Source organism: Somniosus microcephalus, chromosome 1 (assembly GCF_052327205.1).
Source record: "Somniosus microcephalus isolate GS21.2 chromosome 1, FLI_Smic_1.0, whole genome shotgun sequence".
Lineage (NCBI taxonomy): Eukaryota > Metazoa > Chordata > Chondrichthyes > Squaliformes > Somniosidae > Somniosus > Somniosus microcephalus.
The window spans coordinates 19,738,354-19,755,019 of NC_140987.1; the positions used below are offsets into that span (position 1 = coordinate 19,738,354).

At 43.0% G+C, this 16,666-nt stretch overlaps 1 protein-coding gene across 2 annotated transcripts in view; it reads right to left on the reverse strand.

Annotated features, from left to right (window-relative positions):
• zfyve28 (zinc finger, FYVE domain containing 28) overlaps positions 1-16,666 on the reverse strand; it is a 243,262-nt gene that overhangs the window by 63,984 nt on the left and 162,612 nt on the right. For both annotated transcript variants that reach the window (XM_085972658.1, XM_085972573.1), the window contains exons 6-7: positions 7,750-7,839; positions 1,190-1,291 (exon numbers count right to left, since the gene is read on the reverse strand). In XM_085972658.1, coding sequence (XP_085828784.1) covers positions 1,190-1,291; positions 7,750-7,839 — 192 coding nt within the window. The remainder of the gene's footprint in view (positions 1-1,189; positions 1,292-7,749; positions 7,840-16,666) is intronic.

The window sequence follows — 16,666 nt, forward strand, 5'->3', positions numbered from 1 at the left end:
TAGGCAGTCCATAAAGCGCAGGGAGGTCGCAGGTTAGATCCCGGTATGTGCTGGGCTAGCTGATCCCACTCAATGGAAGGAGTAGGAGCGTTATAAACTCAGTACTCTCGGGTTCTCACCCCCTTCCTGAAAGCCATCCAGTGACCCCAGCTAGAACCGTGCAGGTTTCAGGCAAGGCCAAGATCGGCTGTGATAGTTGCTGCAGTCAAACAGACTGTTCACACTCGCATAAAGAAATGCATAATTAGCCAGGGCAACACTGAGCATCTGACACCTGTAGAACCATGTGGCAGCAATGAGTTGACAGCTACAAGAGGAGGCAGCAGCAGAAGGGAGAAAATTGGTGGAAAAACAGGGGGGGAAAGAGGGAAATTAACCAGAATACACGCAAGATCTACTTTGATGCTATGAAGTTTACAATCCATTATTGCCAACAAAATGAGATGTTCAACCATACTGGTCAATCACCACTACAATCTTGCACATTGGGAAAGCCTCATTTTAAATCTGTTCAACTACCACTGAAGACCGACTTGGAGAGCTGCCTATTACACAAGTAAAATCTACACTACAATATCCTTGGAACCAAGGAAAAAACAACAATGTTGTACAGAAATTAATCACAGCAGGTCGACCGGTTAAGTAATTAAAAATCATCAGCCTGGTGAAGCAGGATGCAGGTTAAGAAAGGGGAGTTTGCGTGGGTTTCCTCCAGGTGCTCCGGTTTCCTCCCACAGTCCAAAGATGTGCGGGTTAGGTTGATTGGCCATGATAAAAATTGGCCCTTAGTGTTAGGGGGGATTAAATACGTGGGGTTACGGGGTTACTGGGATAGGGCTTGGGCGGGATGGCTGTCGGTGTAGGGACCAGGTGCTAGGGTTTGGATGATCAGCCATGATCTCGTTGAATGGCGGAGCAGGCTCGAAGGGCCGAATGGCCCACTCCTGCTCCTATCTTCTATGTTTCTATTGCATTCTGATAACACTGGCCACTGGTTTGAGATGCGCCGAGGGATTGGTGAACTGCTCTTTTGATCATGGACTGGTATATGTAAAAGGGACAAAATGTAAACTAGAAGATTAGTCTTCACACTTTTTTTTCGTAGATGATTCAGATTAAATTCAGAGCAACAACGCGTTACTGTCGAGAACTGAAACACAAGGCAAGTAAAGGCTTTTGTTAATCCTACCTTATTTTTCGCAGTAATGTGCGAAATGGTCTAAACAGGTCAGATATATCTTCTGGCTTGCGTTCCAAGTTCAAAGGTCCCTCAGGGAAAACCAATAAACCACTTCATAAAAACATTTTGGGGAGAAAATACACACAATCAGCATTCGAATTTTCACGCATTTAAAAAAAAAGTTACATTGCACTTAAAACCGACTCATTCAACTCATGAGAAATTCACCAAATTTAAATATCCTGCACATCATGAGGGACGATGAAATGCTGAGTAACCTTGTTATGCAATAGCTTTGAACAGGAATACTGATGCATGACAAGTTTTTTTCCCATTTGGTTATTAATTGTTCATAGGGCAGGAGATTTTCAAATGGTTTGGGCAGTGACACTTCTGCGTATCTAGGCTCTGGCACATCAGGCATAGCGATTTAAAATGCTATATTTCAATATGAAATACTTAGATAGCATTTCACTTTTCTCTCCATTCTCTTAATTATACGCCTCAGCAACACGTCTTGTCCCGGTTTGATGTTTTAACAAAGAAAATGTTGCAAACATACATTTACAGCTCAGGTTCGGACAGTTAACATTATCTGCACGTAGCGTTTCATGCAGGGCTGTTTTACAGATGTAATTGAGTATGTTGGCAAAGCTCCATGTGCATGGACTGCACTGGTGCTCAAGGGGATTAGAGCAGGTTGTTGGCAACTGTTTTGTACATCAGGCATCCTGGACTGGATTCTCCACCCTCAACACCATCCCCCCCACTCTAAGTCTCAGGGGTGTTTCTATGGGCTATAGAGCTCTACCGCTTCACTTATAAAGTTCTAATCCAACATCATTGTATGGGGTGGGTGGGGGTGAAATAGAAACATAGAAGATAGGAGCAGGAGTAGGCTATTCGGCCCTTCGAGCCTGCTCCGCCATTCAATGAGATCATGGCTGATCATCCAAATTCAGTACCCTGTCCCTGCCTTCTCCCCATATCCCTTGATCCCTTTAGCCTTAAGAAATATATCCAACACTTTTTTGAATATATTTAATGAACTGGCCTCCACCGCCCTCTGTGGCAGAGAATTCCACAGGTTCACCACTCTCTGGGTGAAGAAATTCCTCCTCATTTCAGTCCTAAATGGCTTACCCCTTATCCTTAGACTATGACCCCTGGTTCTGGACTCCCCGGCCATCATAAACATCCTTCCTGCATCTAGTCTGTCCAGGCCTGACAGAATTTTGTAGGTTTCGATGAGATCCCCTCTCAATCTCCGAAACTCCAGTGAGTATAAGCCCAATCGACACAATCTCTCCTCATAGGTCATTCCTGCCATCCCAGGTATCAGCCTGGTGAATCTTCGCTGCACTCCTTCCATGGCAAGAACGTCCTTCCTCATGTAAGGCGACCAAAACTGCACACAATACTCAAGGTGCGGTCTCACCAAGGCCCTGTACAGCCTTCGACAGCTGTTTTGCTTCTACCCGAATATCAGCAGATACATTCACAAGATCATTGGGTTTCACATTTTTCCTTCCCAATCATTTTCTCCCCCTCCGATCGTCTCAAGGAATTGAACCCTGTAAAGGATACTGTTCCGTGCGAAGGGGGTGTCCCGCAGAACATCATGGAGGTGGCCAATATTGGTATGCAAGCCCTCAGCGTGTTGGCAGGTTATTAGTCTAACTGAGCTGGACACTGACCCTGACCTTGACTGATGTCCACAAAAATCATACTTCCAGCAGGGTTCAATAAATATCCATCAGAAGCAGACACCCTCACAAACCTAGGGGTGTGGAGGCCTTGCTGTAAGTGCCCTTTAGTGTAAGCTTGGCTGAAATGAGTCAACTCAGCATAGAGCAGAAATCAAAACTGTGACATTCCTGGTCTCCGCGGCTCAGTAACTCAATGGATAAACTCACGAACCCTACTGAGCATTTGCACATGCTTATGCCAAGTCTCCTCCACACTCCTCAAATGGCCTGAGCCCCAAGGGACAGAGCAGGTCAATTTAAATATGGTTGTTTGTGGAGGTGTACAATATATAGTAGTTGAATCCTCACAAAGTCAAAAGGCAGCAATAGGATTTTCCAGGCACCACAGAAAGTCATGAGTCTTTATCAAAAAATAAGTTTACTTGGGGTCAGGTGAAATCTAGACCAGACCTTTGTGATGCTATCTTTCTATCAGTGCCTCTTTTCAGAAAATATTAGCTATTCTGGTTGTTCAAATGGAAACAGAAGCAGCTGACTGACTTGATTAGCAATAAGCCAGATACAAACAAGGGGCTCTAAAGATTTCCTACGACACAACAAGAGTTTGAACACTGACAGCTGGGTATGTGTTAAGACAGCTGGAGGTTTCACTGAAAGGATTGCATGTTAATCAGCGTTGTGGTTCTGTGCCTGATGAAAATCGGCTTTTGGGCGAGCGCAAGAATGGCTAGAACTGCACAACACAAACAGAAAGTGTTTCCTATCACATGCATGCGGATTGGTGACATTGTCTCCTATGGCACTGGAAAGTGAGAACCCTCCATCTCAAGGGAAATAGGACTCCAAGCAATGGAAACAAAGGAATGTACATTATTGGACCTAATCCTGTAATCTGCTAGCACAAACCTTAAATAAAACACAGCACGCTAGGGGTTTTGATAGAGTAAATAATGAGAAACTATTTCCACTGGCAGGCGGTATAGTAACCAGAGGACACAGATTTAAGGCAATTGGCAAAAGGACCAAATGGAGATGAGGAGAATTTTTTTTTAATTTTTTTACACAAGTTGTTATGATCTTGAATGGGTGGTGGAAGCAGATTCAATATAGGTAGACTATCCTTTATCCGAACACCGAAAACCTCTAAAAACCGAAAGTTTTTTCGTTCAGCGTAAGTCGTGTGCACATGACCAGAGTGGCGCACGACTTGCGCTGAGCAGGGCAGAGGGTCACAGAGTTCCCTCCTGGGTAGGAGATTGCAGGCCGAGCCGGGCAGTGTGAAGGAGGTACTGGGAGAGTGAACCCAACAATACAGCGGCCCGTCCGATAGCTGCAGCAGCCCGTCCGATATTCTTTTCTCCCCCCCCCCCCCCCCCCCACCGACCCGACCCCTGACATTCTTTTCTCCTCCCCCCCCACCGACCCGAGGCCCGTCCGATATTCTTTTCTCCACCACCCCCCACCCGACCCGTCCAATATTCTTTTCTCCCCCCCCCCCCCCCCGCCCAACCTGAACCGCGGCCCGTCCGATATTCTTTTCCCCCCCCCGACCCCCGACCTGATTTGCGGGCCAGCTTAGTAGGAGTCAGCCGATATCCAGCTTTCCAGAGAAGCAGGAAGGGGAATGAGACACGGAACAGTTGCAAGAGGTAGCCTGAACTTCTAAAATTTATATTAAATACAAATTTCCCAGTCTTATAATAATACCTTCTGAAATCCAAAAAATTCCAAAAACCGAAACTCAGCTGGTCCCAAGGCTTTCGGATAAGGGATAGTGTACCTGTAGTAACTTTCAAAAGGGAATTGGATAAATAATTGAAAAGAAAAAATTTACAATGGAAAGAGCAGGGAAGTGGGACAAAATGGATAGCTCTTTCAAAGGGCCGGCACAAGCACAATGGACCGAGTGGCCTCCTTCCATGCTGTGTGATTCTATGAACTAGGTGATGGACTGAGGCACCTCTGGGACCTGAGCCTGAATTCATCCTAAGACCTTGCTGTGAGGGCCCTATGTGAAATGAGTTGGGACAATCTTAATCGAGTTTAAAGTGGGCATGGCCTCACAGCTCACAACTTAACATCATTTGGTAATCTCATTCAGGGCCGGTGTGATCAATGTAAAAATATCACACTGCAGCAGTGGAGGATCCTTCCAAGATGGGCAAAGTAGAAGGAATACCATTGCGTTTCATTGATCTGAAACATTAACCCTATGTTTCTCTCTCCACAGATCCTGCCCGAGTGTTTTCAGCATTTTGTGATGATTTCACAGCATCGGCAGTATTTTGATATTCTGCATCTCATTATACCCAACCTGGAGAATGCTGGACGCCGACACCAGGTGCCCAAAATGGGCAAAAATGTTCCATTCCAACATCCTTCGATAAGCACAAAATTAAGTTTTACAAAAAAAACATAATATATTGGATTTACTGGTGAGAATAACAATGGTTTCAATGCCAGGGTAAATTTTATATGAGCTTCCATTATTAAAAAAAAAAATCACGAAACTAGAACGCTTTCAGAGAACTTTTTGCACTAATTAGCACAGCTCATTACATGTATTATATAAAAATAGCATTCATCAATGCAGACAGGCACTTGGTAAATTGGGAGCGAATAGATTCGAAGAGCTGCCTCTCACAGCCCGTCTGGACCTATGACCCAAGCAGAGATGCAATTACTTCCCGAAAGTCTCAAAGCAATATCTAGGAAAACACAGTCCGAAAAGTTGAGATAGACGATGCTCCTATGTCTCAAGCGGAGTATATTTATATGGAGAAACAGCTTCTCCTGCAAAGGTATTTCTTTTTTGCCCAATAGATTGCGAGGCTAGCTTGTTGGGGGAGGTGTGGGGGCGGGGGGGCAGATGAGGGTCCTGATGTGCATAAGTTGCACCGTGACAGTTTGATGGATCAACTGGTCTTTTCCCTGTCTGTCATTTGCATACGCTTGCAACTATTTCTAAGGGGGGGGGGGGGGGGGGGGGGGTTTGGCTGCTCAAATGGAAGGTGCCGAGATAACCAACTGACTTGATTGGCAACAAAACCAAACACATAGAAACATAGAAGATAGGAGCAGGAGTAGGCCATTCGGCCCCTCGAGCCTGCTCCGCCATTCAATGAGATCATGGCTGATCATCCAAATTCAGTACCCTGTCCCGGTCTTCTCCAAATCCAAAATCCAAATCAACTTTTATTGTCATTGTTAGTGCACAAGTGCAGTACAACGAAATGTAGGCTTGCGGCTCCCGAGAGTGTACATTTAGATTAAGACATTTAAACATTCAACATTCATTTGGCTTGTAATACATTAACATAAACATAACCATAATAAAGTGCATTGGCAGATGTGCAGGCTTTACAGTTTATTTGTGGAGTTCAGTAGGATGACAGCCCTGGGAAAGAAGCTGTTCCTAAATCTGGTCGTACGGGTGCGAATGCATCTGTAGCGTCTCCCAGATGGCAGGAGGGCGAACAGACTGTGGCTGGGGTGAGTAGGGTCTTTGATGATGGACCGTGACCTCCGTATCTCCCTTGATCCCTTTAGCCTTAAGAAATATATCCAACTCCTTCTTCAATATATTTAATGAATTGGCCTCAACTGCCTTCTGTGGTAGAGAATTCCACAGGTTCACCACTCTCTGGGTGAAGAAATTCCTCCTCATCTCAGTCCTAAATGGTTTACCCCTTATCCTTAGACTGTGACCCCTGGCCATCGGGAACATCCTTCCTGCATCAAGTCTGTCTAGTCCTGTTAGAATTTTATAAGTTTCAATGAGATCCCCCCAAATTAAACACGGATGAAGATCGCAAACGATTTTGAGTCCTGTTCCTTCAAGCATTAGGAGCTTGCCGTAACTCATCGGCTCCACAGTGTCTACGAGATGGGCCTTATGTTCTTGATCCCCGCTTATGCTGTTTTCATGTTTACTGGTTTGGTGGTGTCCAAAGTTACTCTCTCTGATTTCTCTGACCAAATATTGTGCAGTTCTAAACCAGTCACGTTCTCCAAGACACGTGGTAACTTTCAGGAATATGAACTATTTTACTCCTTTACCATTTATAACCCTGAAATTACACTGTAGGATAATAGCAGGTGAACACAGCTTGCTTGTCTAAAATTCTATTGTCTTCTATTTTAGCGGAGCTGTTAATTGATTTATCGGATAATAAATGTCTCTGCTACAAGAGAGGAATTTCAGACGACCACGTTAAGTGCTGGTATGCTCTTATCCCCAGAGTAATTTCAAGGGCCAGGCAACTTGACTACAATATGTGCACATATATTAATATAAAATATGCTGGCATAAAACCCTTACACAGTCTAAAAAAATTAAACTTCAGAATTAAACAGTAGGGAGTGAAGAGAAAATGCATTTAAAAATAGAACACACTTTATATTGTTCACTAAATTTTGTCCTATATTTGTTGCCTCTCTTCCTCAGGGTCCCCTCAACATGTACCACTCTTTAAATCAGGAGGCCTACAAGCAACTGTAACCAACGCTCTGCTGCTTGTTGCCTTGTACCTCGATGCTAAGTGGTGCACTGGAGCAACAAGAGGGCACTTTGCTTCAGATTTTTCTCATCTGCGAGAGCAGTGTCTGACCGGCTGGATGACCCAGCTGAGATCGTCGAGTAAGACACTGAACGTGCTATATAAATTCAAATTGTTGTTGCTGTTGTTGGATGGCGAGATCAAGGGGAAATCTGGTCTTAACATAATGTGGTACAGCATTTTGTGAAATGACAAAATTATAACTTCCCAAATGGACTTGAACCACCAATCGTTGCCATGTTCTTTTAAAAACACATGCGTTTATTCAAAAAAAATACACCGTTGCTTTTGGGATACATACCAGACAATGGCTAGTCTAGGAATTGTAAACATTAATGCTGGCTCGTAGTCATCAATCAAATCTTGTGTGAGGTATCCAAGCTTTAAGGCCCTATGGATAATTCCACAGTTAGATTTTTGTAATATAATACAAAATGAACAATTAAAGCAGTCAGGAGCATTTCACCCCAAAGTACAACACAAAGGTCGACCCACAACCCACCCTCCCCGCATCCACGACCCAAAGAACTTAACTAAACAACATTTTTAGTTCTCTTTTCCTTAGTTCTTAGCTTAATTTCAATCTTTGGAGAGGTTTGTAAACCAAGGCAGCGTCTGCTAATCCTGGAATATGTTCAAGATCTTATGGCACTATCTGAAGTGGAGCAGGGAGTCGTCCTGGTGTTCTGACCATTTCTCCGCCCCCTCAAATTATCACCACCAAAAAATTGACAGATCTCGCAACTGGTCCTTCATCTCCATGCTGGTTGGGCAATTTTACTGTACACATAATGACCTCATTTGTCTACATAGCAGTCAATGCACTTGAAAGTCATTCATTACATATCGTACTTTGGGCCATTTGAGAAACATGACCAGACCTTTTCAAAACAAGTTTTTTCAATCCCTCCCATGCTTGTATTAGCCAACCTTTATCAACCCAGATCAAGTCTGCAAAGGTGTACAGTACCTTCTAGGTATCCCTTAAACATGCTGCGTGTTATTTTTAAATAAGTTTAAAAAGAAAAGACTTGTATTTACATAGAGCCTTTCATGACCTCAGGACGTCCCAAAGCGCTCTACAGCCAATTAAATACATTTGAAGTATAGTCGCTGTTGTAATGTAGGAAATGCGGCAGCCAATTCGTGCACAGCAAGGTCCCACAAACAGCAATGTGATAATGACCAGATAATCGGTTTCTTTGTGTGATATTGATTGAGCGATAAATATTGGCCAGGATACGGGGGATAACTCCCCTGCTCTTTTCTTAATAATGTCATGGGATCTTTTACGTCGTTCTGAGAGCAGAGACAGGGCCTCGGTTTAACATCTCATCCAAAAGACGGCACCTCTGACAGTGCAGCACTCCCTCAGTACGGCAATGGGAGTGTCAGCCTAGATTTTTGCATTCAAGTCTCTGGAGTGGAGCTTGAACCCACAACCTTCTGACTTAGAGGCAAAAGTGCTATCCACTGAGCCACAGCTGACAACAATGTTCCATCATTGGCACTGTACAACTTCTTGCTTTTGACAATTTCTTTCTGCCTCATCCCATTCAAATGAGTTTTTTTTTATTCGGTTATGAAAGTTTTCTTCTATCCCCCATTGCACTTCCAGTTGAGATGCCAGTTTGTATCTAGTACTTCAAATTTCTGTAAACTCTTCTCGGTCTGCACTGCAAGGGTGAAATAACATTCACTTAAGATGAAAATCAACAATTTTATTACACAGCATCAACTCATTGGAAAATGTCTCAAACTCCTACCTACAAAGAAAATGGTTGTCGGTAGTTTAAAAAAAGCTGTCAATATGAAGTAAAGCACCCACACGTTCAGCTTTCTTCCGACTTTTATAACAAGTATCGATTGAATGCAAATACAGTAAATAATTGTGGATAAAACATTACCCCACCTCAGAAACAGATGTATAACAAATCATTGTCTTGCTCCATTCCACTGTTTCAGGACCTGTTGTCAGAGCCTTAGAACATACCCTTCAGGCTCGTCACATTGCAAAGCAGAACGACAGGTGTATTGTGAACACCTGAGTACTATTATCTCTTCATAACAGAGCCCCAAGTTGCACAATAATTTTACTTTTGCTCAAAACCTCTGGTCAGGCGAAAACTTCTGAACTCCTTTAAAATCATCCCTTGTGTGAAATTCCAAATGTGAAATTATTCACTTTGGTAGGAAGAATAGAAAAGCAGAATATTTTTTAAAAGGTGAGACACCAGCAAATGTTGGTATTCAGAGGGATCTGGATGTCCTTGCACACGAATCAGAAAGTTAACATGCAGCTACAGCAAACAATTAGGAATGCAAATGGTATGTTAGCCTTCATTACAAGGGGGCTGGAGTATAAGAGTATGGAAGTCGAGCTACAATTATATCGGGCTTTGGAGAGACCACACCTGGAGTACAGTGGACAGTTTTGGTCTCCTTAGCCAAGGAAGGATATACTTGCCCAAGAGGAAGTGCAACAAAGGTTCACCAGATTGATTCCTGGGACGAGAAGGTTGTCCTATGAGGAGATATTGAGCAGAATGTGCCTATATTCGCTGGAGTTTAGATGAACAAGAGGTGATCTCATTGAAACATATAAAACTTTTAAAAAGGGCTCGACAGGGTAGATGCTGAGAGGCTGTTTCCGTGGATGGAGTCTAGAACTACAGGTCATAGTCTCAGGATAGGGGTCGGCCATTTAGGAATGAGTTGAGGAGGAATTTCTTCACATGGTTGTGAATCTTTGGAATTCTCTACCCCAGAGCGCTGTGGATTCTTGGTCGTTGAGTGTACTCAAGACTGAGATCGATAGATTTTTGGACACTAAGGAAATCAAGGGATATGGGGATTGGGCGAGAAAATTGAGTTAAAATAGAAGATCAGCCATAATCTTACTGAATGGCGGCGCAGGTTTGAGGGGCCGTATGGCCTACTCCTTCCCCCAATTCTTAGGCCATATAATCACTCCTGCCTTCCATCCTATTACAGACCTACCCGTTTTTTCTTTCCTTTCCCCTCCCTTTCCTTGCCTCTGTACTTGCTTAAAATCAAATACATTTGTAACATTTTCCAGTTCGGACGAAAGGTCACTGACCTGAAACATGAACCGTTTCTCTTGCCACAGATGCTGCCTGACCTGCTGAGTGTTCTCAGCATTTTCTGCTTAGATTTCAGATTTCCAGCATCCGCAGTATTTTGCCTTTCCTTAAAAGTCCCTTGCTCAGCACTATACGTGACCAAAATGCCTGTGCTTTTGCATAGCCAAATTAATATGTGCAAAACTGTTAAAAGCCAAATGACCCTTCAGACAGTTCAGTGGGCTTTGCAATGAGTAGCTGAGAAGAACAGTACAGGAAGGTCAAATATTTGAACCCGGGCTGTGCTGTGTTAGCTAACTTCAACCAGGGCACTGCTAGGGGCCTACAATTAGCATCAACAAAGTCTGAGCCATGGAAAAGAAAACAGATCAGCCATGGTCCCTGCTCCTGAACTTCCATCACCCAGCAACTCCTTTGTGCATACATGCATTGGGTGAGAATAGGATCAGGCTCAGTTGTCATAACTACTGTGCTTAGATAAGCTGCTGATACTCAGTCAAGGATTGTGCATAAAGAAATGTGTTAAGTATTGGATAGCATCTAACAACCATGAAATTGTACCCCAGCAAGCAACTGCACCCAAGCATGGTAGAAAAAAAGACAACTAGCATCATTAAAAGAGGAAAAGTACAGCGTGTGTGCATCTTGATTTTTCTGACATTTGATGTTTCCTGCATTACAACAGTGACTTCACTTCAAAAAAGTACGTCAGAGGCTGTAAAGCGCTTTGGGACGTCCTGAGGTCCTGAAAGGCGTGATATAAATGCAAGTCTGTCTTTTTTTTTTGATATGTCCAATTTTGCACAGTAATTAAAAAATGATCAAAACTCCAAGGAAAAAAAATTGACCTGTGTCTGGAAATCACAGCCAGCAGAAATAAGTCTCTAGTGATAATTTCTTTTGAAAAACTGTCCAGCAAGTTCCACGCTGGGGCTCCGGGCATGAAAAAAGATTGCAAAGACAAGAGACTCACTCCAAGCATGGTAGATTTTTAAATAAACTTTGAAAGTGTCACTCAATATGAATTAGGTTCTGCCATTCAAAATTGGAAGGAAGTATTGAGGCTGGGAGTCAGCACTTGGCATTCTATTTCAAGGCAGAGAGTTCTAAAAATACAGTAATGGGCTTTGACATCAAGACACTGCACAGATGGAAGCATGCACATGTGTAATCAGTCAAAGGTACAGCGAGTAAAGAGAGAAAGCAACATACCCAAGGAGAGCATGCAACATTCCACAAATATATAGCACTCGAGATATGGTAACTGGTATAAATTACTGCTGTGGTGTAGGGCAGCAGAAAATTAAATTACAATCACAACTCCCCTTTAGAATGCCAAGCATTTACAAAGTACGCCAGCAAACATTTATTGTTTGCGCAGGAGTCATTCTCAAATTGTTTTGTTAATGGACTTGATTGGCAACACGTGAAGACATATCTTCATTAACCCAAAATAGGAAGGTACAGTACCTCATGGGCAATGGTGACCACAATCTAATTAGATTCACATTGAAATGATAAAGAAAAATAATAGTCGAAGGCTGGAAATGAGCTCATTCCAGTGGAAATAAAGAGCCTAGCCCAGATTGAAGGTTTGGAAAATGTCAGAACAGACTGGCCAGCAGTGAGGAGACAAGGTTTGTCAGGTACAAGTTAAATACATTTCCACTGCGAATAAAAAGGTGATAATTGTAAAGTCTGTGGGTTGTGCAGTTAATAACGACACAGACTTCAGGAGTAACAAACAAACAGGACTTTACTATTCGAAGGTCAGGGCGAATCTGCCCCAGGAATCCTACCACAACGCTTATATACTGGTGTGGTCACTGTCAGTATTACAGTATACAGAAGCCAAACAAGTAGTGCCACACCTAAAGTAGTTCTCTGAAAGGTGAACGGTTACATGCAATAGTTTCCTTAAAGGTAGACGGGTACATACACTACAATAATAGGCAGAAAAGTTAGAGCAAAAATAAGACTTAAAAGAGACACGATCTAGAGTCAGTAATATATAACTTACAATTATAAAAGGTATTAGTCAATCTCCCATGACATAGCACACGGAGTGAAGAACATGTGCAGTTAGAGGGTGGAGGATAACAGGGCTAAGGCAAGTAGGGGGTGGGCGGGGGGAGATAAAGGGAATGCAGTGGATATTGTATATTGGGATTTTCAGAAGGTGTGCAATAAGGTGCCACATAAGAGACAGGTTACCAAATTAAAGGCATGTGCTATTAAAGTAAATGATGCAGATGGAGGAATAAGCTGGGGAACAGAAAGCTAGAGAACAGAAAGAGCAAATGGATTTTATTTTTAATTTGCAGGATGCGGATAATAGCATGCCCCCAGAGGGCCCCTTTTGCTTTCTATCTGTATTGGAAAGAATTCTGAAGGACAGGATAAATCTTCATTTAGAAATACACGGATTAATCAAGGATAGTCAGCACCGATTTGTTAAGGGAAGGTCGTGTCTGACAAACTTGATTGAATTTTTTGAGGAGGCAACAAGGAGGGTGGTGCGTTTGATGTAGTGTATATGGACTTTAACAAGGCTTTTGATAAGGTTCCACATAGCAGACTGGTCACGAAGTTAAAAGCCCATGGGATCCAGGGCAAAGTGTCAAGTTGGATTTAAAACTGGCTCGGAGACAGGAAGCAGAGGGTAATGGTTGATGGGTGTTTTTGTGACTGGAAGGCTGTTTCCAGTGGGGTTCCGCAGGGCTCAGTACTCGGTCCCTTGCTTTTTGTGGTAGATATCAATGATCTTAACTTGAATATAGGTGGTATGATTAAGAAGTTTGCAGATGATACTAAAATCAGCTGTGCGGTTGATACTGAAGAAGGAAGCTGTAGACTGCAGGAAGATATCAATAAATTGGTCAGGTGGGCAGAACAGTGGCAAATGGAATTCAATCCGGAGAAGTGTGAGGTAATGCATTTGGGGAGGGCCAACAAGGAAAGGGAATACACATTAAATGGTAGGACACTGAGTAGCGTACAGGAACAAAGGGACCTTGGAGTGCATGTCCACAGATCCCTGAAGGTAGCAGGCCAGGTAGATAAGGTGGTTAAATAGGCATACGGAATGCTTGCCTTTATTAGCCGTGGTATAGAATACAAGAGCAGGGGGGTTATGCTTCAACTGTATAAAACACTAGCTAGGCCTCAGCTAGAGTACTGCGTGCAGTTCTGATCACCACATTACAGGAAAGATGTGATTGCACTAGAGAGGGTACAGAGGAGATTTACAAGGATGTTGCCGGGAGAAGAGAATCTTAGCTATGAGGAAAGACTGGGTAGGCTGGGTCTGTTTTCCTTGGAACAGAGGAGGCTGTGGGGAGACCTTATTGAGGTGTATAAAATTATGAGGGGCCTAGATAAAGTGGATAGAACAGACCTATTTCCCTTAGCAGAGGGGTCAAAAACCAGGGGGCACAGATGTAAAGTAATTGGTGGAAGGTTTAGAGGGGATTTGAGGGGAAATTTCTTCACCCAGAGGGTTGTGGGAGTCTGGAACTCACTGCCTGAAAGGGTGGGAGAGGCAGGAACCCTAACCATGTTTAAAAAGTACTTGGATGTGCGCTTGGGATGCTGTAACCTGCAGGGCTACGGACCAAGAGCTGGGAAGTGGGATTAGGCTGGATAGCTCTTTGTTGGCCGGCGCGGACACAATGGGTCGAAATGGCCTCCTTCCATGCTGTAACTTTGTGATTTTGAGTGTTATTTGGACATGTGCACAACTGGAATAATCAAGTTTACAGAACCAACTTAGGAGGCATGGCAACTGTAAGGAAGAATGGAGGAGATTATACGAGTAAATAGACATGTTCGAGTGCACAGATGCAGCTCCATGCAGAAAAATGTGAAATGTGGGGAGAAGAACAGTACGTAAAAGGAAGTGTACCATTGGCAAGATTCTTAACAGAGTACAGCAACAATAAAAATCCAGGGATGCAGATGTGTAGATCTTCAGAACGTGAGAGAGTGCAGATAGGAAAAAAATCAAAAAGACAATGGGGATTCTTGGTTTCATTCACAAGGACATTGGACACGAAAGCAAAAAAGTATGTTGAATTTGTACCAAACATTGGTTAGGACCTATTATGTGCAGTTCTAGACACTCCATTGTAAGAATATTAGAACTATGAACTATATACAGCAAAAATTCACTAGAATCAACCAGGAATGAAATGCAGTAAGTTAGCAAACAGGCGTGAAAAATTGGGGCTTCTTTTCCCATTGGAACACAGGAGGTTATGGAGGAATCCAAGAGGTTTTTAAAATTATGAAAGATTTTGAGAAGATAGATTGTTTTCACTGGCTAATGAATTGATAAGAAGGGGTGCAGACTGAGGATTATCAATTGAAGAAAGAGAAAATTAGAAGATTTTTTCCAGAGGATTAACATAACACGAATGCTTGATCACAAATTGAAGTCGAGACTATATCAATTGAGAGGAAACTGGTTAAGTTTAAACAAAAAGGAAATGCAATGATTGTAGGTAGCTCCAACTGAAGAGCTAATATTGGCACAATAGGCAGAAAGGCCTCCATCTGTGCTGTAAATTTCATGATAGAATCGAGTGAAACAATGTGAGTGTGTTTTTTGCTCCTATTATATAGGTAAGCGAAGGAGTCGGAAACTTAAACTGATTCTTTCCTAAAATTCAGAAGTGCATGGGTCAACCAGGATTGGCATTTATCATTATTCTACCTGGAGATATCACTGTGTTGGACTTCCAAGATAATGTTAAAGGCTGAAGGCAACAATGTTATTTATTTATTTATTTTTAAAAATTCATTCTTGGGATGTGGGCATTTATTGCTCAACAACAACTGAGTGGCTTGCTCGGCCACTTCAAAGAGCAGTTAAGAGTCAACCATTTGTGTGGGACTGGAGTTACATGTCGGCCAGACCTGGTAAGGACAGCAGGTTTCCTTGCCTAAAGGACATTAATAAACCAGTTGTTTTTCTTTTAATGACAGTCCAACAGCTTCATGGTCACTTTTTACTCCAACTTTAAAAAAAAAAAAATGAATTCAAAATGCCAGTGAGACTTGAACTCACGTTCTCTGGATTGTTAGTCTGGACCTGTAGATTACAGGTTCAGTAACATAACCACAATACTATTGTACCCGGGATCAACATACGTGCAGCCATCAACTTCATACAAAGAAAATTGGTAACTGTACATTACATATCAGCCTAACCATGGCTCTGAGCCGCCGCCTCCACTAATGCTCCTCTCCTTGCCATGTCAAGAAACAATGTCCTCCACCACAACCCTTGACTGCAAAAATGAAGACCGAGTCACTGTCTCTGCAAAACAATTGTTTTTTTTCAGTTCTACAAGGGAGGTTTGATTAAGAAAAATGAATACTCCAAGACTAGATTTAGACTACACTCTCTGGAAACATAGACATAGAAGATAGGAGCAGGAGTAGGCCATTCGGCCCTTCGAGCCTGCTCCGCCATTCAATGTGATCATGGCTGATCATCCAAATTCAGTACCCTGTCCCTGCCTTTTCCCCATATCCCTTGATCCCTTTAGCCTTAAGAAATATATCCAACTCCTTCTTGAATATATTTAATGAACTAGCCTCCACCGCCCTCTGTGGCAGATAATTCCACAGGTTCACCACTCTCTGGGTGAAGAAATTCCTCCTCATTTCAGTCCTAAATGGCTTACCCCTTATCCTTCGACTATGACCCCTGGTTCTGGACTCCCCGGCCATCAGAAACATCCTTTCTGCATCTAGTCTGTCCAGACCTGACAGAATTTTATAGGTTTCGATGAGATCCCCTCTCAATCTTCTAAACTCCAGTGAGTATAAGCCCAATTGACACAATCTCTCCTCGTACGTCATTCCTGCCATCCCAGGCATCAGCCTGATGAATCTTTGCTGCACTCCCTCCATGGCAAGAACGTCCTTCCTCAGGTAAGGTGACCAAAACTGCACACAATACTCAAGGTGCGGTCTCACCAAGGCCCTGTTCAACTGTAGCAAGACATCCTTGTTCCTGTACTCGAACCCTCTCGCTACGAAGGCCAACATACCATTTGCCTTCTTAACCGCCTGCTGCACCTGCATGCTTACCTTCAGCGACTGGTG